General features: G+C 37.0%; 1 protein-coding gene and 1 pseudogene across 4 annotated transcripts in view; one reads left to right on the forward strand and one right to left on the reverse strand.

The window, feature by feature from the left end:
* DIAPH3 (diaphanous related formin 3) overlaps positions 1–21,008 on the reverse strand; it is a 517,599-nt gene that overhangs the window by 273,590 nt on the left and 223,001 nt on the right. For all 4 annotated transcript variants that reach the window (XM_004603995.2, XM_055141227.1, XM_055141217.1 and 1 more), the window contains one exon: positions 1,504–1,599. In XM_004603995.2, the coding sequence (XP_004604052.1) occupies positions 1,504–1,599 (96 nt within the window). The remainder of the gene's footprint in view (positions 1–1,503; positions 1,600–21,008) is intronic.
* Positions 17,384–17,536, forward strand: LOC129401211 (U4 spliceosomal RNA; annotated as a pseudogene).

Here is a 21,008-nt window from a genome sequence, read left to right on the forward strand (position 1 = left end):
TTTGGGGTATTTTTAATTCCCTGAATATTTGTATTAAAGAACAATTCTCAAAAATTCAGTGGTCCATTTCGTCCAGTGCACCAAAAAAGTCCAGTTCTAGGGGCATGAGCGACAATACAAGGATGAAGGTTGGGCGTTTGCCTTGCATGTGGCAAGCCCTATAGTTTAATCCTCTATACCACATATGGTCCCTCATATAATGCAGCGGTGATACATAAACAGAGGGCAAAAAAAAACCAGCCCTTGAGTATTGTCAAGGTGTGGCCCAATATGACCCCTCACAATTAATCTACTAAATTTTTATTAAATGTAATTATGATGACATACTCTGCACATCTCAAAAAAGTCACAGCTCTGTCATTTAAGTTCATCATATCAGGATGGCAGACACCAGCCTGACTGTCAAGTTCAGGGGAAAGTGCACTGCAGTTTCCAGCACCAGCAACTAAACTCAAAAATTACTTCATTGCCACTCATATGTTCATTGGTCCAAAGAAGTGGCACTGCAACACCTAACTTGAAAGAGCTAAAGACATACAACCAACTCGAGGGAGAAACAATCCACATATTGGGCAACAGTACACCATCTATGAGGAACTTGGTGGGACTCCAGTGCAGAAAGTGATAAATGCTCCTCTAGCCCAGTGGGTATATAAAAGGAAGAGGGGTCCAAAGCCTTCACAAAGCATTGTCAACTGCCTGTGAACACATATACCTCCAACATAGCTCCTCTTTAATCAATAGGATGGTTCTTTATCCTCTCAAAGAATTGTTTTGTTCTAATACTTGCTAAGAGCACACTGGAGGCATGTATGAATTGAAAGGTAGACAAAAGTCATGTTAGCTCTTCATGCCTCTAGATTCTCTCCATTATTCCCCACCCGCCCTGTCCCCCACACCACTGGAAATATATACAGATCATATTATTCTCAGTTCCAAGCAGAACTACCTTTGATGCATTGAAGATATACTCAGAAATGAGTTAGAAGCAAAGCTATTTGCCCTCCTCTCCCACAGCAATTCAGTCAAAAAGACAATTCAATACAAAGTATTTAGCTCCTATAACAGTAATTAAATCTAAAATATTTCCAGTCAGTACTTTTGAGGAATGGCTTTGAATTACTCAGATGGGATAATGGAATTCATTTTACTCATCATCCTTACTTTCATTAATATTCCAACTTCCTTTGTGTGTGATCAAGTATCACAAAAAATAGAGATTCGGTGTTATAAATGAAACAATCTACTATCAGTATTTTTCAAAATATTAAGGCCTTAATTCTCTGCTTTTATACCTAAAAAGATGAATTTTAAATGATAGCTTTCTTTTCTATTATGAGAAACATATTTCATTCTAAATCTTCTCTTAGCTTCACTTTTTAATAAACATTACTCTTTTGAAGAATTTAACCCACAATGTACCTAAACAGTTTAATTCATAAGCAAGCAAGCTCAACATAACATTAAAATAAAAAGTCAAAGGAAATGAAACATGACACTTACAAAGGTTCTGAGCAATTTTAGAGTCCAGAAATTTAAGTTCTTTAATTTTTTTCTTAAGAGCTTTTCTTTCTTCAAGATCATCCTCTTCTCTTTTCTCTGTAAAACCAAAGATGGATCTAGGTGAGGGGCCATTAGGTGATCGATTGCAAAAGGAAATAATGCATATTTTCTATCATCAAGGAATCAGCTTTTAACTGATCTGAGTCTTTTAAACCAAATAATTATAAAAACAATAAAACAGATATCCAAAGAATAAGCAGTTCTAGATAAGCAAAAGAGGTTCTTATGCTAAAAAAAAAAATGCTAGGTATAAATATTTTAATGTCAAACAGGAAAAAACAAATTTAAAACACATAGCAAACCAATGCAATCAGGTACAAGATTAAGTATAGTTAGCTCATTTGAACATTATACAGTACGTAATTATAAAAATAACTTAGCCCAAGTCTAAGTATACTTAAGAAGTTAGCTTCATGGTTGCTAAATAAAAATACACAGCTGATTTATGTTTGATATACTATTAAATATACATGCTTATTTTAAAATATAGCTTATACTACACAGGAAGAGTAATCTGCCTACAATCTGCTTTCCCAATTGAGAAAGACGAATTTTGATAGCTACCTTGTTTTATCTATTTTTTAAATTTAAAAACAAATTTAGCCTCTCTATCCCTGATAAAAAATAAATATATCACTTAATTAACAACCATCACCCGTATAATTCATTAGAACACAGCACATGTGAAAGGCTAGGTTAACAGTTGTAACAGAGTAATCTCTCCAATAGAGTGAATTCTCTATTGCAGATTCTTTCCTCTCTTTTTGCGTCCTGGAAATGTACTTTGGATCAAAATATCTTACAAAATTAGGATCTTGAAACAAAACAACAATAAAGCAAAGTGTTAATTAGATATGTAAAAAAAAGTCACTAATGTTAGGTGAAGAATAATTTCAAAAAGCATCTCCATGTAAGGGGTCAGATAATAATTACATTACTTTATATCAGAAAATGGTCACCAATGTTTTACTATACTGCATCATTCCATTGCTCATCGATTTGTTCGAGCGAGCACCAGTAACGTTTCTCATTGAGAGACTTATTGTTACTGTTTTTGGCATATCCAATATGCACGGGTAGCTTGCCAGGCTCTGCCACTCGGGCTCGATACTCTCGGTAGCTTGCCGGGCTCTCGAAAGGGGCAGAGGAATCGAACTAGGGTCGGCTGAGTGAAAGGCGAATGCCCAACCGCTGTGTTATCGGACAGGTTAAAAAAAATCCAATTTTGTACTTTTAAAAATATTTATAATCAGTCATTTTATGAGTATCAGTCATGTTTTTCAACTTCATTTACTTTCACTTTATCCTGGACTTCTTTTTTTGAAGACTTCGTTTTCTTTCACTGTTCAATGTACTAAACTAATGTTACTGTCATTCTGTCTTAAGAATCACAAGGTTATGATATATTTCATTAACTGATTTCATATTATTTTTCTAAATTTACTTTTCTCAGGCATTTTTATATGTATTTAGAGAACACAGCCAGCCCTTCCCAACCTTTGAAAAGTACATTAGAATTGTATTTGAGCCACATGACATTTGTGAGTAGTCTTAAAGAGATTTGATACATTGACAATTTTCATACCTCCATATCATGAATTAAGACACAAGTCTATAATTATTCAACTAACAAAGTATTCTTCATGGACAACTGCGTATGTTGTATTAAGTATCGTAAAGGCATCTAAAACATTATATAACTAGGTATAAAATTGTGGGTGTATAGGGAAGCATGTGATGTGTTAAATCTATACTTGAACTATTTGTTCAAAGAATATTCAAACCGTTGAATGTTTTGTAATAAGAAAGCGTAACAAGTGACACAGAACAAGAAAAACATCAAGACTGCCTCAGATTAGGGAAAAGCCTGTGAATATGTATATGCAAAGATCAGTCATCAGCAAAGTAGGTAGGTTCCAAATGGTGACAACAACTAGAAGGGCATGTTTTTTCTTACTAAAGAAATAAATAAGAACAAAGTAATTTTCATACCACACAGACAAAATCTCTGTGGAATGCCAGTCAATAGAGAGTGTGGCTTGGAATGTCCACAGCAGACTCTGACATCCTGGCCAGGCCTGGCCCATGCAAGCCAATGAACCCTACAGGGACACACATTCTTCTTTCACAACCTGTAAACAGTGGCCCTTTACGAGAGGTTGTGGGAAAGTGGCCACTGTATTCCCGAAATGCTCCAACCCAACCCCCAATGACAGAAATAAGGGTCAAGAATCAATATCTAACCATGTCTCAGAAGTTGAAAGAAATTATTTTAGCTCATTCCATCTACTGGTGAAATCGCACCTCTTCTAAAACAAGTACTAAACACACTTTTACTGAAAGACTAGATTTTCTTAAACTTAAAATGCAACTCTGACTCATAAAAGTCACATTATTCGAATCATCTGTACTTGAGATCTAGCTTTTTTTTTTTCTTGCCATTACAGGTCTGTTTAATCTTCCTAGAGATGTTGTGTAAGGCTGCATTTTTCCGAGAAGATTAATACTAGCCAAAAATAGTTCTGATCACTACCATAGCATGTGCCACATTTTATAAGGGTTTTATGTCAGGATAAAGTCAAAGATGACAAAACTTTCTATGTTGCCGAGAGCCATGAACTGAAAAAGTCCTTTTTAATTACATTTTCTCTTTATTCTCTTTCTATTTTCAAAGTTTCAAAAATAGCAGCAAAATTTATAAAGAATCTCTTTTCAGAATCTTTTCTTTCATACTAAATTTTCCATTAAAAATCATAGTTCCATGGTACATGGTTCTACATCTCATTGCAGTTCACTTTCCATTATGTTATAATCAGATTGATTAAAAATGTGACCTTTTTATATGAATAAGATTTCACAAAAATTTTATCATACATTATTTCACCACTGTATAAAAACATTCTAGAATATGCAGCTCTAAGTGGTAACAAAGCTGGCAGAGGATCTAAAAATAATAAAAAAAACATATTTTCGCTTCTAGTGCTTTTAATCAGTCAATATGATAACTGCTTATATTGTTTTGGTTGGTACTTCTGGTTAAATTTATCTTATAACATGTTTTTAAAACACTAAGCATTTTAATTTTTTTTCTGGTATTCACTTGGCAAAAATGCTATTAAAGTTTACATGCAATATGTTATAATAAATTATCTAATGCTCACTAGATTGTTAATATCCTGGCCCTTGAGAAGATAAGAAAACTATATTGGATTAAATAGGCATTCTCTGGGACACTGAGAGAAGTCATGAAAATCAAATAAACTGTAAAATAAAAACTGCATAAATAACTTAGAAAGTGAAAATTCAGCCCTTCCAAATAAAATGAAGGTGAGGGTGAGAAGTGGAGATTATATGAATAATTATATTGTTTTTCCTTGCTTTCTCATTAATAAGTTTAGAGAAGGTACGAAAGAGTGCCAAAAACTTAGAGAGTTCAACTCCTAAGAGTGGAACAGCCTGCGAATACAAAGTTAAACCACCTCATTTTACTGATGAGGAAAATGAAGCAGATAGTGTTCAACTTGCTCAAGATCCTGAAGGCCTTAGCTTTGATTCCATTCCAAAATACTCCGACCACCATGTGCTACAGGCCCAGAGCAGCTTTGGAGCAGAGTCAACATGAAAAAAGCAGGCTTCAATCACATCTATACAGAAGAGTTCTGTGTCCATAGATTATTTCACATTTATATTTGATGAAACTATCCCTCTATATAAGTTTTTATCTGGATTAAAAAAAAAAATGACCTGGGAAAGAGAATACAATTGGTTGGTCTTCTCAACAAAATACACAGGATTTAAATAACTGGCGAGGGAATAGACTAACATTCCAAGGGAAAATCATGAACTCACTTATCACAACCTCTCAAATAGTGCCTTACCTTGGACAAGATTATTCAGCTCTACAGTGTGAATGGAATGTACCTAGGAGTCTCAAGAGTCTGTATTTGAGTATAGGCAAATGGCTAAAAAAGGAGAATAGATTTCTGAAGTGACAGAAATCTGGTGACACTAATATATTTTAAAACTTATACAGACCAATATGTTTCAGAGAACTTTTAGGTAGCTTAAAGGTATGCAAGACAGAAAACACTAAAAAAAAAATGAGGAAACACTTGGAATGAATTACTTCTTAGGTTGAAAGTATCTCCTTAGCAAATATCAAAGTGAATGCCTTGCTATTAAAAAATCATAATTGTATAATTAGTTTAGCCATGTGTTATCTGTCAAATCCACCTCATAATGAAAAAAAATTGAAAGTGGCAATATAGGCTCCTTTTCTGTTCACATACTAATATTTTACTGAACTGATCAGAGTATTCTATTACCCACCCCCCTCAATAAAAAAAAAAAACACCACCCTATTTGGCAAATGAATGCTAAGTATTATATAAATGGCTAATTGTAAACAAAATGTTGTTGAATATGAGCTGAAGAGATAGTTCCATATGCCCAGGCGCCATCCCCTGAGCACCAATGGGAGCAATCTCCAAAACACATAGCCAGGTGTAATCACAAACTTCTACAGATATGATCCATAAACCAAAATTTTGTGAAACACATTGTAACCACTATAAAAAAGTGTAGCAGAAAAATGCTCATTTCTCTTTATGTGACATACTAAACAGTAGACCAATGTCATAAAATAGGCTTAAAGCATTTTTCACTAGAACTCAAATCCTCCAAGATTTTAATGCTTAAACTCTTACCTAAAGTTGCAGCTAGTTCTTTTTGTACATTTATTACATGTACAGAAAGGTTTTGATTATTAAGGTTTTAACGCTTTATATTAAAGGCACATGAGAAAATGTTCGTCATCACTAATCATCAGGGAGATGCAGATCAAAACAACTATGAGATACCACCTCACACAACAGAGACTGGCATACATCTAAAAGAATAAAAGCAACGGTGTTGGCATGGATGTGGGGAGAAAGGGACCCTCCTTCACGGCTTGTGGAATGCCAACTGGTTCAGCCCTTTTGGAAAACAGTATGGAAGCTTCTCAAAAAATAACCCAGCAATACCATTTAACCCAGCAATACCACTTCTGGGAATATATCCCAGAGATACAAAAAAAGTATATTCGAAATGACATCTGCACTTGTATATTCATTGCAGCACTGTTTACAATAGCCAGAATCTGGAAAAACCTGAGTGCCTGAGAACAGATGATTGGTTAAAGAAACTTTGGTACATCTACACAATAGAATACTATGCAGCTGTTAGGAGAGATGAAGTCATGAACTTTGCATATAAGTGGATCAACACAGAAAGTATCATGCTAAGTGAAATGAGTCAGAAAGAGAGGGACAGACATAGAAAGACTGCACTCATCTGTCGAATATAAAGTAACAAAATGGGAGACTAACACCCAAGAATAGTAGAGATAAGTAGAGATAAGTACCAGGAGGTTTGCTCCAGGACTTGGAAGCCAGCCTCACATGTGGGGGCGGGGGGAGAAAGGCAGCTCAGATAGAGAAGGAAACACCAAGTAAAGGGTGTTTACTTGGAGAGGAGGATCTGCTCAGGATGGGAGATGTATGCTGAAAGCAGACTATAGATCGAACATGATGGCCACTCAACACCTCTATTGCAAATCACAGCACCCAAAAGGAGAGAGAGAATAAAAGGGAATGCCCTGCCACAAGAGTCAAAGTGAGGTGGAGGATGGGGTAGGGGATGGGGGGCAGGGGGGGTGGGAGGGATACTGGGGTCAATGGTGGTGGAGAATGGGCACTGGTGGAGGGATGGGTACTTGAGCATTTTATGACTGAAACACAAGCATGAAAGTGTTTAAGTCTGTAACTGTACCTCATAGTGATTCACTAATAAAAAAAAATTAAAAAAAAAAGAAAAGAAAGGAGTTGCTAAAACTCAACATGAGTTAAACGAGTTAAACATCAGTTCTCAAAAAGAAAAAAGAAAAAGAGAAAACTTATGGCATATATTCTATTCAAAAAATTTAGGGTCCAGGGAGAGAAAGTACAGTGAGTAGGAAAGTACAATGAGCCTTGCAAGGAGCTCTGGCTGGACCCCAGCACCCCGGATAATCCCCTGACCACTACCACAGAGCCAGGCATAAGCACTGGGCACTGTGGGGAATGACCTCAAACATAACAAATTTTTTTTTTAAATATAAACTTTAAGATGGTGATTATTTTTTTTTAATTTATTAGTGAATCACCCTGAGGTAGAGTTACAAACTTATGAACATTGATGTTTGCATTTCAGTCATAGGGGTCGTTTACCCATCCCTCTACCAGTGATGATTATTTTATACACTTGAGAGAACACTTGTTTCCCATCACTTTACTCCTATATGAAATAAGCCTTATCAATATACTTTACAAAAACTGCTTGACCTGTAAGAAATTTTGCAACCTCAGAAATGAGCTGTTCTGCTCATGTTAACAGTATTACCACTACAAACTAAAAGAACACTTAGTTGAGGCCACCTTATTTGTAAATACACCTTCATAATCAGTGATTTAGAGAGAAAAAAATTACAGGAGTAAATCCAAATAAAACATCAAGAAGATTCACATTCACATATTCAATAACTATCTAAAATTAACAGGCTGTGTCTATACTAGAGAAAACTAACCATGTGACTGCTGGACCTATTGACCAAATATATACTGATATTTGCTTCAATTGAAAAACTCCAAACCCTGCAGCCAACATGAATGTAGGCATCAGCCCCCCAGATGGTCTCCCAAGACTCACAAGAATTGATCCCTTAGTTCAGAGTCGAAAGTCCTGAACACTGCTGGCCTTGCCACAGAGAACAAGCAAATATCCCCACCACCCCCAGAAAAATAAATAAATGAATTGAGCTTTGATTTAATAAACTTAAGAACAGAGGGAGAAAAGTAAAAAGGCAAACAGGAAAGAGTTAAAAACCCAAGTTAAAGAAAACTGAAGCCTATCACAAATGCTTTCTGGGCTCATCATTTCAAGATGAAATAGAAAACCTCTCTAAAATTTTTATTACGTATACTCAAAGTCTTTCCAATAGGAGAAATTTTATAATACCTGCCTCCTATGAATTCTTCCTTAATGCTGCTATTTCCCAGTCATGGAATAATATATGTTTTCATAAAAAATAATTTCCCACTAACTATTGTTTTTGCCAGTACAACTACCTCCCGTAGATACTCTGATGATATTAGAAAGTAGAACTATCTCTGTGAGAAGAAATTACAAAACATAGACTCTAAACTTTAATGGATGACATGCTGACGTATGCACAAGAGAATGTACTGAAGGGGGGGGGGGAACCTATTATAAAAAAAATGAGAATGCAGTGTACATTCCTAATTTAAAAGAAGGATTAAGTCCAAATGAGGACACAGGTAATTCAGGGTATCATGCAGCAGAATGAAGAGACTTAATAAGCCAACTTATTAGTATTTGCACACACAGTGTTAAACAACTTGGGAATAGAAAAAGTAACAATAAATTATATTAACTAACAGATAAAAAGCTATGACATATTGAATACAGAGCAGACCATCCCCGGTGTATCAGACTGTGAAGAAAACACAACATACTTTCATCAAAGTGCCCAAAGTGATTATGGAAAATTTGACAGAATAAATATGGACACGAGAATGACCATTATTCTAAAATACTGAGACAGAACATCAGATTGAAGCAGCAGAATTTTACAGCAATCCTAATTCTATTCAATAACAGCATGGTTGTATTCTTGCAGACCTTCTGTTTTGGCAAAAAAATAATCAAGGTGTGTAGTGTCAGCACAAATTTCACATTAACATTTAATGGGAAAAAATGATGTCCTGGCACCCCACTCTTAACATAAAAATTCACGGACATGTCTGAACCTATGAGTTTAGCACTGCCCTTGCAACAGGGTATAGATATCATCTCTGACAGAGGAAAAATACTTAAGAGATATCAAGGTGTGTGGGGGGGTGCAGTGGGGCTGTGGAAAAGGTGGAATTTGGCCAGTTTAATTATCCAGCTCAATCTTTATTAGACAAGGTTTCGTGATTGTTGTTATTAAGCCAGACGTGGGTGGTATTTAGGCATTACTATCAGCTTGAGGCTTAGGAGATGTTACCATTAGTGCTCAAGGGAACAAGAAGTACCAGGGGGGGTCCGAAGCAGGACATCAACATAAACAAGGAAATTGCTTACCACTAAATCACATGCACAGACCTATAAAAACCTGTTATTTTACTTGAGGCACCATGATTTACAGGCCTGCTGGAGACAGGGTTTGATACATTCAGCATCCCAACACCACATCCGCCCTCCAGGGGAGTGCGCCCCTCAACCCTCACCCCCCCATCCAAAATTCCTTATGAGAAGTTTTCCCTTCTAACTTTATGTCTTAACACTTGATAATTCAACTAAGAGTTCAAGTTTGTTATGTTTACTGGTTTTGGGGACCCCCACCCCACCTCTCAGTGTTTAGGGTTTAGGCCTAGCTCTGTGCACAGAGTTCGTTCCTGGTGAGGCTCAAGGGACTATCTGGGGTGCCAGGGTTTGATCTCGGGTTGGCAGTGTGCAAGACAAATGCGCTGCCCATTTTTCTATCCCTCCACCCCATAGTTTAAGATTGTATGCAAATGTTTGGGTTCCTGAATCTTGGAATTCTGTCTCCTGGAAATTCTGAGATCATTCTGATCATACCTTAGGCAACCTAAATAAAAGCTTATTTGTCTGCTCTGCTTTCTTAGAATCAACTGCTCTACTAATTTCCATCCCTAACTATTGTATGTTAATTTCCATCCATGAATTTTGAGCTCTGCTTTTGATACTTGCATATTTATATTATTTCATTTTATAGATTCTGTGTTATGCAAGTCCTACAATGCCATAAAAAACTACTGGCTCATGTACAAACTTCATTTCCACGGCACCATCTCCATAAACTATCCAAATTCCCCCATAAAAGCCTTCCAACTACAGAAAAGTAGTTGAGAAAAAGGGAGGGGAGGCAGAGATCTTTGTATTAGAGAAAAGGAAATGGCGAGTCGGTGTTTAATGAGCATAATGTCAATTCAGGAAGAAACAGTAATAGGAGTGCTGACAGTTGACAATGAAAATGTACTTAGTCAATATGGGCATTCCTTAAAAAACTAGAAATTGAGTTTCTAGATGACCCCACAATACCACTTCTGGAAATATATCCTGAGGGTGCAAAAAAGCAGAGTAGAAATGACATCTGCACCTGTATGTTCGTTTCAGCACTGTTCACAATAACCAGAATCTGGAAACAACATGAGTGCCAGAGAACAGATGATAGGTTAAAGAAACATTGGTACATCTACACAATGGAATACTATACAGCTGTTAGGAAAGAAGAAGTCAAGAAATTTGCTTAAAAATGGATGGTTATAGAGAGTATCATGCTAAGTGAAATGAGTCATAATAAGAGGGAAAGACAGAGAATGACTGCATTCGTTTGTGGAATATAAAATAACATGAGACTGACACCCAAGGACATTAGAGAAATGGGCCAGGAAGATTGCTCCATGGTTGGAAGCCTGCCTCATGAGCTGGGGGAGAAAGCAGCTGGGATAGAGAAGGGAATCACTAAGTCAATTATGGTTGGAGGAATCTTTGGGGATGAGAATATGTGCTGAAAGTAGTTAAAGGACCAAATCTGACAGCCTCTCAGTATCTGTATTGCAAACCATAATGCCCAAAAGTAGAGAGAGAGTATGGGGGAAATATTGTCTACCACAGAGGCAAGGGGAGGGACGGGATAGGCAGGGGGGGGGGCAATACTGGGGACACTGATGGTGGAAAATATGCACTGGTGGAGGGATGGGTGATCATTTTATGACAGAAACAGAAACGCAAAGATGAAAGCTTTGTAACTGTATCTCACGGTGATTCGATTAAAATATATATATATATATAGTCAGTTCCATAAAACTGCACTTAAAACTAACTTAAACTTCATTACACAAATTAATCAGAATGAAATATAGAGAAAAAGAACAAGAGAGTCCAAGGGTGAGGGGTACAAGGCTTACATGTGTCATGCCCCAAGACGGAAGCCTCCTGCCAAAAGCCCCTCCTCACCCCGGCCCTAGCAGGTATGGCACTAAACCAGGCCTACAAGCATCCATGGTGGCGTTACAGCACACTCGTGCCAGGGCCTTGCACTGAGGAGTTCAGACAGTTGATGAGCCATTGCTCTCAGTGGCCCCAAGAACCACCTGTCCTCCTTGGAAGGGGCCACCGTGCCCAAGCAAGTCATTACGGTGAAAGAAGCAATGTTGCCACCTCCTTCCGAATGGCCACATTTCAAGTTACAGGCTCTGCCAAGATCCCAACTCCCACTGTCTTCCAGCCTGCATCCCCCACAGAACATCTCCCCCTTATTATATTATCCGAGTGTGCCATTATGAAGAGAAAAGAAAGTACTTAACAGAATCTTCCTGTGAAAGGGGAAAGGAAGGGACCTTTCATTAATGGGAAGGCAGCGGCTTAAATCTTATTAGAAAATCTCACTTTAAACTCAATTACTTTACAATTATGTTGGGCCACCTGACACTTCAGCAGAGACGCATTAACATCTTAGCAGAGAAGAATCTTTACAGGAACTGAAATATCCCTTACTGTAAACTAGCCAACCTTACTAATTAAAAAACTATCTCTAGCTTAAATGCTTCACGAAAATGTCAGATAGTAAAAGTTAATGTTCAAATGACCTATCAACAAGCCAGTTGCAGAATAGAAAATGACATACTAATCAGAAACACACGTTGACACCACACAAGACCTGTTAATTGGGACACTCTAGTGCATGTCAAAATTCCTAATCTTTAAAGTCTTTTAATAAACCACGATCTTATGCTTAAACCTATATTGCTTCACTGAAAGAAAGAAAATATATGTATCTATGGTTTTAGTTGAACTTGTGAAAACTGCAAATCCGTTTCCAAATTAATTTTTAACAAAAAATAAAATTTAAGAATTGTTTAAAAGTAGGAAACAGCGAATGGTCTGCACTCCACTCCGGCACTAACTCCAGTCCAGAAATTTTACTATCCTGACCATTCAGAACCTACCTAGCCCTTCAGTAGAAACTGCAAATGTGATGGCTGATGAATGGAATCAAAGGTGGAATGACTAAAATTCATTTTACCCTGTAGGGAACATAGAGCCAGGTAATAATTAGATATGATAATTGAAGATTACTTTTGTCCTCTTTCCTGAGATTTTTCACAGAGCCATGCCATTAAAGGATCAATGGCATTTATTTCCTCTGGGCGAAAGCTAACACTTAGAAGAGGTCATTCTCAACACTGAGTACAAAATTAGATTTCTGTTAATACCCACAGAGAGATAATAGTCTTTTAAGTCAGTGGGTTCACTTGCAAACCCTGGATGCTTACAGGGACAAATTTAAATGCACTCACAAAAATTAACTAAAAAAGTGATGGGACAATGGGACCCCCCTATCAGCAGGAGAAAGGTAAAATAAAGAACACAAGGTAAGGAAAGAGTCTTAGACATTAAGACAAAAACAAATACTTCTGGGAACAAAACACAACTAACTCGCTTGGATCTCAGAGAAGAAAAGACTTTAGACCCAATGGCATAGGAGGTGCAAGTTGTATCGACCCTAGAAATAGACTTGGAAAGTTGGGCCCAAGGACTAAAAGGAATTGAAAGATTAAAAGAAAGGAATTGGAGAACACTCGCCGTAACCATGCTACCGGACCCTGCGCCAGGCTGTTCCACTTGGAGTGCCCAGAGGGGGTCAGGTGAAACCCCTCCCCACCCCTAAGGGATTCAGCTCTGGCAGCAGAAAAAACTCCAGAACTCAACTCCCACCATACGCACAACCACTCTCCACATGCTCAAGCTGAGCCTCACCCATGAGTGAGCCTATTCCTAGACTGTGCGGCCGAGCAACACTTCATACCACACACCCTACTATACTCCAAGAGTATAGCACCACATTTGATGAGGTTCAAAGTAGGAGGCAACCAATCTTAGAGGGAAATATTTATTTTTACAGATATATATATATATACACACACACACACACATATATATATACATATATATGTAAAGCACACAAGACTCAACCTTTAACAACAAGTTAGTGATCTCTTATAGAAGGGCTTAATGGACCCTGGGTGAAATACAATCTTCACACTCTTTCCTCTAAGAAATTATTTCTGTAGCATTTCAGTGGTTTTTCATTAAAAAAACACTGTCACTGTCATCCCGTTGCTCATCGATTTGTTTGAGGGGGCACCAGTAATGTCTCTCATTGTGAGACTGATTTGTTACTGTTTTTGGCATATCCAATACGCCATGGGGAGCTTGCCAGGCTCTGCCGTGCGGGTGCGATACTCTCGGTAGCTTGCTGGACTCTCAGAGAGGGGCGGAGGAATCAAACACGGGCCGGCCGTGTGAAAGGCAGACGCCCTAACGCTGTGCTATTGCTTCAACCCCATAATAAAAAAAAATATATAAAATATATTATTTCAGTTCTCCTTTGGGGCAGGAGTTGGGGCTCGGGATGGAAACATCCAAAGTATGGTGACGGAAGGTGTAATGGTGGTGGGACTGGTGTTCAAATATTAAATGTAATCAAATATTGTGGACCATCTTATAAAATTTTAAAAAATTAAAAAAAGAAAAAGGAATTGGAAATCTCAGAGCAGAGGTCAGTGGACCTTCACATAATGACCACCTACCGGTCATGGTCATTTGGCAATACTGACAAGTTGTGGAGGAAAACGATTTGATGTTAATTTGGACAACAGTGCCTCCACAAGAGTGCCTTGCTTTATAAGAAGTAAACAAGAGACGCACGTGAGTGAAGAACATCAGTAGATATCTTACTTTGAGAAATATGAGCTATGCTTCACTTGCCTTTTCAAATAATGATTGAGAAATTCACATTGCGTTTAAACCTTCGCAAATTCTAATAGGAATAAACCGATAGAGCAGCAAAGACTACATTCCTAATATTAAAGAATAAGCTGTCAAAATAGACCAGAAACAAATTTCTTCCTAATATACGCATACAAAAGTATAAACATGAATCCTGCGTTCCTATATGCCCATGTAATACCACCTTCACATTAGCAGATTTAACATGGTATAACCATGCTTAGCCCTATTACTTCGTTAAACACTCACAGTGCTTTCTCAGCTTTTCACAAGCTACTCTCTGCCTGAGGAAGATATATTCACCTCTTCACTCCATCAATTACTTCTATCCTCACACTTGAGGAAACATTCTTCAGGATAGCCATTACACAGATTCCCTTCATTACAAATGGGTGTCCCTTTTGATCACCAGCAGCATTTGGAATAATTAGCTATCAAATATGTTGCTTTCCGAATACAGTTTGCAGAATAAATGGTACCTTGTGTATGTAATATGCTTGAGAAAAATTTCTTTCACTTTGGAAAGCTAAGGTCATTTCTAAGCTGGGACTTTAAAAATACAACAGACAACTCATATCTTGTTTCAATTATGAGATTCACTTATGCTAAGGCAAAGTCACCTTATTTTCCAGTTAAACAATACACATATAACATATTATCGTAGGAAGTAGAGTGATAGTATAGCACAGAAGGCGCTGCCTTACACACAGCTCACCAGTGGTCGATCACTGGAGTGAATCCTCAGTGCAGAGCCAGGAGTTACCTCCGAACACAGTGGTGGTCAAAAAACAAGACAAAACAAAAGCCATACTATTGCAATTAATGGCTCCATTATTCAGGAAATGCATTATAAAAAAAATTCTAATTCATTTTAAAATAATTCCAAAATACAGAAACACATTACCAAGTTTCTTGTATCTTACATTTTACTATATATGCCACAAAGAAAACATCAGAATAATAACCACTAGCAATAAAAGCTATGGGCTATTAGTCCGCTGAAAGAGTATATTATACTACATGTATATCACTGAGTGTATACATATTTATATATATATTTATATATATACACACACAGAATATAAACATGAAGACAATTTCAGATTTTTATTTTTTAACAAATGAGTTATCATATATTCATATTTTACTTATGTTTTTTATTTTACAAAAAAACAAACACTGGCCATTCTCCATATTTATATATAAGAAGGAATCTCACTCTTTGAAATACTTCATAGGAAATTATCTCAGTGAAATAAATTCAACAATTATGTTTTTAATTAATAAGTATTCTACCTGTTTTAAACTTTGTTACCAAAATCATAATTTATACATATATTTTCATGAATATATATGCTTTGTGGGGGTCTATTTTTTACCCCTAAGCGATAATTCATTCTAAGACAAGAAATAGTCAATTTAAAGAATAGTTTCTCTTCTAAATCTGGATGACTTCTTATCCTTAATTTTTATAAAGTTACATCAGATACCTAAAAAACTGTCTCTCTGTAGTCAGAAAACTATTAAAGATGTAAAAGCAGATACCAGCTTCTTATTTCAGGCCACATGACTTGTCATGACTGACTCCAAAACCAACCCAGAGTTTTGCTTGTTGCTTGTACCTGACTGCAGTCCTGGGCATAATATTAAGAACTGCTAGCCTCAGGGAGTATGATTTCTATATCCAATTTCACTTACTGGGGGGTAGGGGGGGGGAGCCACAGGTGCACAAAGACTTAAGGACTTAATGTAACAGAAATTATGGAGCTCTGAGAATTAGTCCTTAAACATAGAGCTATCGACCTCAATGAAAGGAGACCCTCTACTACACAGGAACATTGGTTTCAGGGACATACAAGTGCAAAGGTACAAGCAGGTTCCCTGTCCTATTTCCTTCAGAAACCAGAGTTATACAGGTATTTTATATATATAATTACAAATAAATTTTATCAGAAAAAATCCTATACATTTTAAAAAAACAAGATTCCACATTAAAATACACTTATATCAATAAAAAATTACAATCTGGATTTTTGACATTAAGTCAACATTGATTCATGAGCTTCATCTCCACAGAACACAAAAAAGAAAATATTTCTTAATGATCAACTACTAATTCTGATACACCAAGTGATGGTTTACTACAAAGGTTTTCAGTCTAGTATGTTCCATCCTCAAGTTTCTATTAGATGATCTATTTCTATTATGATCTATATCCTCATATCATCTATTATGATCTAATAGCTCTATGATCTATTCTATATCATTTCTATTAAGTGATCTATTTAATCATCTATTAAATGATGAAATGATTGCTATATAGCCAACAAGCATTACGATTCTATATTCAACATTTCTACTTTAACACAATTTAAAGGACTGTGATCCTTATGTATTGTGCTATCTGCAAAAGTAACTTAGTAAAATATCTATGTGACATTGTACATTTTACAAAGCACATCCTCCAGTTGGGACACCAATTTCTGGATTACTAATGGAAAAAAAAAATATGAAGAAAGGCCTCATCAGCACTAGCATTGATAGTCTTTCCCTGGTATCCCCATTTTTTTAATGTATGTAAATCTACTGTTCAGTATTTAGCATTTGAAATTCAGTGTCCAAAAAATAAAAATTAGGAAAATTCCAGAAGAATATACATACACAGCCAATATAATTAGCATACAAATAAATGGGTAATCCTTTCCAAATATACGCAAAGTGATAAATGGAGAAACAACATACTGCTGTTGAGTACAGGCTCACACTTACCAAGTTCAATGGCTACGATATATTATCATTTAATTTCATTCCATTTTAATTACCAAGTTAATACACTATAGGCACAAGTACATAATGGACATCTAATGCTTTTTAAAAATGATACTATCGCCACCAGGGACAACATTTCTTAAATGAGTGGTAAAGCTTTGCACAGTAGCAGTGTCGCAGTCAATGAGGTTTATCCAAGGCACGGTTATGGCTAATTGAAAACTTTTCCCAATACCCCATTCGTGACGACTTGAGAGAAAAATGAGTAGCAAAAATTTTCAAAAGAATCTGCAAATATTATACAATAGGAGAAAAAAAAAAAACAAGGAACACTGTAAAGAAAAACTGACGCTGCAGTATGGAGCTGCACCAGGGGTCAAGAGCACTGTGCCTATTATTCAGCTGAAACACAGAATTTGCCTTTAGCTATCATTTTAATGTTAAATCAAGAACTGTCAATCAGCACTATTTGTTTGGAAATCCTCATCAGAACCCATTGCTTCAGCTTGAGCATTCAGAGGAAAGAATGCAGAGAGTGTATCTGCAACCACTTAACCTTCATCAGCAACATCCATGCATGCTCATTAACATTTTTTTTTCATCCCACTCTTGAGCATGACACAGCTCATACCGGAATAATAACTTGCTGATAATTGTTCAAGACAACAGCTGGGCAGGCACAGTGCAGAGGTGAACACTCTCATAGATTATGGGGTACAGGAATGCATTACAATTAGTGTGTAGAGTCATGTGCTCATCTTCAATCGTTTTCAAAAAAATAAAAAGTTAAGGAAGTATCGTTAGCAAAAACAGCAGTCTTCTCTAGCTTTAACTCTGTGTGGCCCACCGCCCAATTCTCTGAGCACTACTTCTATTCTGTTTTTGTTTCATTAATAAGGGTCTTTCCTGCTGATGCTTAAGGACCTGGTGCTGGTATTTGGAGGGCACCAGGCTAACACGTAGCAGTGCTCAGGGACAAAAGATTAGTCTGAAATAGAACAATGACAACCATTGACAAGTATTCTTTCTCATTCTATGAACTAAAATAGTCATCTTCATGTAGCATAATCAGATACAAACCAAACTTATCTTTCAATTTAAAGACTACCAAAAGGAAGGGATCATTTCACATCTTTCTAATAATTGTTTTGTACAAAACGATTAAACCTCAAAATTATCAGCCAGGAAAAAAGGCACTGAGTACTAATGATTTAAAAATGTTAATTCAGGGGTCAGAGATACAGAACAGGCAGTAAGTCACTTGCCTTTCATGGTGCCAACATTCAATTCCTGGCATCACATATGGTCCCTGAGCCCTCCCAGGAGTGATCCCTGAGAAAAGAGCCAGGAGCACACACAAAGCACTCTTAGGTATGACCCAAACCCTCAAAGGCTAAATAAATGAATAAATTTAATAAAGAAACCTGAAATGACACTGATAAGAAACCTTGAATATGGCAAGAAACTTAAAGAATATTTAGTCGAATGTCCACTCAAGATAGCTTTAATGGCTACTCTGTCATACAGCAATACAAACCAAGTTAATGATAATAATTGCTGCATAGGAAGTCATGTGAGCCAAGTATCCTGGACATTCAACAAGCATTGACTCATTAATATTGTCAGTAACCACTATCCCTCTTTTCCAGAGAAGAAAAATAAAGTTAATATGAAAAAGACTGAAAATTCCTCCAAAGTCAAAAACTTAGAAGCAAAATTCCAACCAGGAGGTTTGATTCTAAAACAATCTTTTCATTGCTTATTCTACATTAGAATCTTCCTTCCTATTATTTCATTCCAACCTTCTGGCTATACAATTACTTGATTCTAGAATTAGTCTATTGCTGCAAGGTCTTGATTCCAAGATACAGCATATAACTGCACTTTTTTTTCCTATGTGCTTCATGTCCCAGATCCATCTCATAAAATATCTAGTCCTTGAAATTTTAACTAGTTTCTTCCTTTTGATACTCCCATACCTTTATTCTACCATCACCTGGCTTAGGTTTCCTGACCAAATTTCCCAAGACAGTTCCTGCTACACTCGCTTTGCCCATCTTGTTTATTTGACGTTCAGTCACAGATACCTGGGAAGGGCACCACCTAACTTAAATAAACATTATGTGGTTCCTGTGAATTCATACTGTGAATTCACACTGTTAAATTCACTCTAACTTAATAATATAACATAACAAAACAACCCTCAATAAGATAGCCCAAAGTTAAACTATAACCCCATGGGTCAAGTCCAGTCTGCCACCTGGTCCATCAAGAAAGTGTGACTGGTACAGAGTCATGCCCGGCAATGCATGAGGCCTAAAGCTGCTTTGCACTACAACAGCCCAGCTGACGAGCTCTGACAGAAGCCATATGGTCCACGATGACTGTAATATTTACTCTTTGGTCTTTCACAGAAAAGCTTTGCCAACATTGACATAACCTATAGTAAAAATCCAAAGTAGGAGCTCAAGTCAACTGGCTGAAAATAAATTCCATTTATCATCAGACTAAAACCTACAGATGCAAGCTTAGTTCCTCCTATAAACTTTTATCCTCCCGTACTCTGCAATTCTTTCCAAAGTGTTAGTTTGCAATTTGCTAGGTATAATCTAAAATGAGCCCCCCTATACACAGCAGAGATCACCCCTCATCCCCTCACCAAAAAATAAAAAGAGAAAGAGAGAGAGAGAGAGAGAGAGGGGAAGACCTCTTCATATGATGACATGGCAGTTTTGATGAGAAAGGCTGGCTTACTTGAAAGGTTAACTTAGGGAGGAACAAAGGCGCGAGGCAAGTGATTTTCTGCATCACTTTCTTCCCCACCCTGTCTAAAGCTTAAAAGTTTATACAACAACTTTAGCTATATTAAGACACATAAGCAACCTCAAGTGTCTCAACACATTACTATCTGGATTTGACTAGGTGCCCTGTGTACCCCCAAGCACCACCAGAGGTCATTCCTGGGCGGTTAGGAATTATAATTGATATAATCTAGGGTGGCTCCAAACAAAAGAAAAACACAGGAGAACACCTTTCTCAAGAGAGTACCCTTTGGCAACCTCTAGGAAGACACATGACAAGGGGGAAAGGGGACAATGCAATTCTAAGGGGGAGGGGGTGTTGTAAGAAGCCTATTGCCTAGGTCCAGTTGGCAGATAAAAACAAATGGATATTTTTTCTTCTTTGTTTTACTCAACACAAAGTCCACCAACACCTACATCTGGCTCCTTGTGAGAGACATTTGTGTTAGTGTGTCTATTGTCATCCCTCCAGAACTCATTACTCATGCCTCAGGGTAGTAAAGTTCAGAGATTGGGATATCACTAAAATATGTATTAAAACATATCCACTCAAAGCACCCAGCTGACTAATACTCGGCTAAAGCATAGCTTCTGTTTGCTTCTATTCAGAATGTTTCAAAGTTTGTGATAAAAATTTAGCATATTTAGCATGTCACTAATTACTAACTTTGCATAAGGAAAAAAGCCCCTAACTAAATGTCTGAATTTTGCATATAAAAGACCTCCAGATTATAAGCACTCTTCCCATATTGTCCCATGTCACTGCTCCATCTATGTCCCCATCCCCATAGAAACTGAAGAATACTCAATTGCAATGCCAACTACCAGCCTACACATTTCTCCAAACACAGCCAACACGCACATTTGTATACTTTCTTCAGTGTTGGCTCCTTTCTCTCTGCTCATTCATTCATCCCCCAACAAACAATCATAAACCGGTGCTATGAATGAATAAAATCAAGACCAATATAGGTCTGA

The sequence above is a fragment of the Sorex araneus genome, chromosome 1 (assembly GCF_027595985.1).
Source record: "Sorex araneus isolate mSorAra2 chromosome 1, mSorAra2.pri, whole genome shotgun sequence".
NCBI lineage: Eukaryota > Metazoa > Chordata > Mammalia > Eulipotyphla > Soricidae > Sorex > Sorex araneus.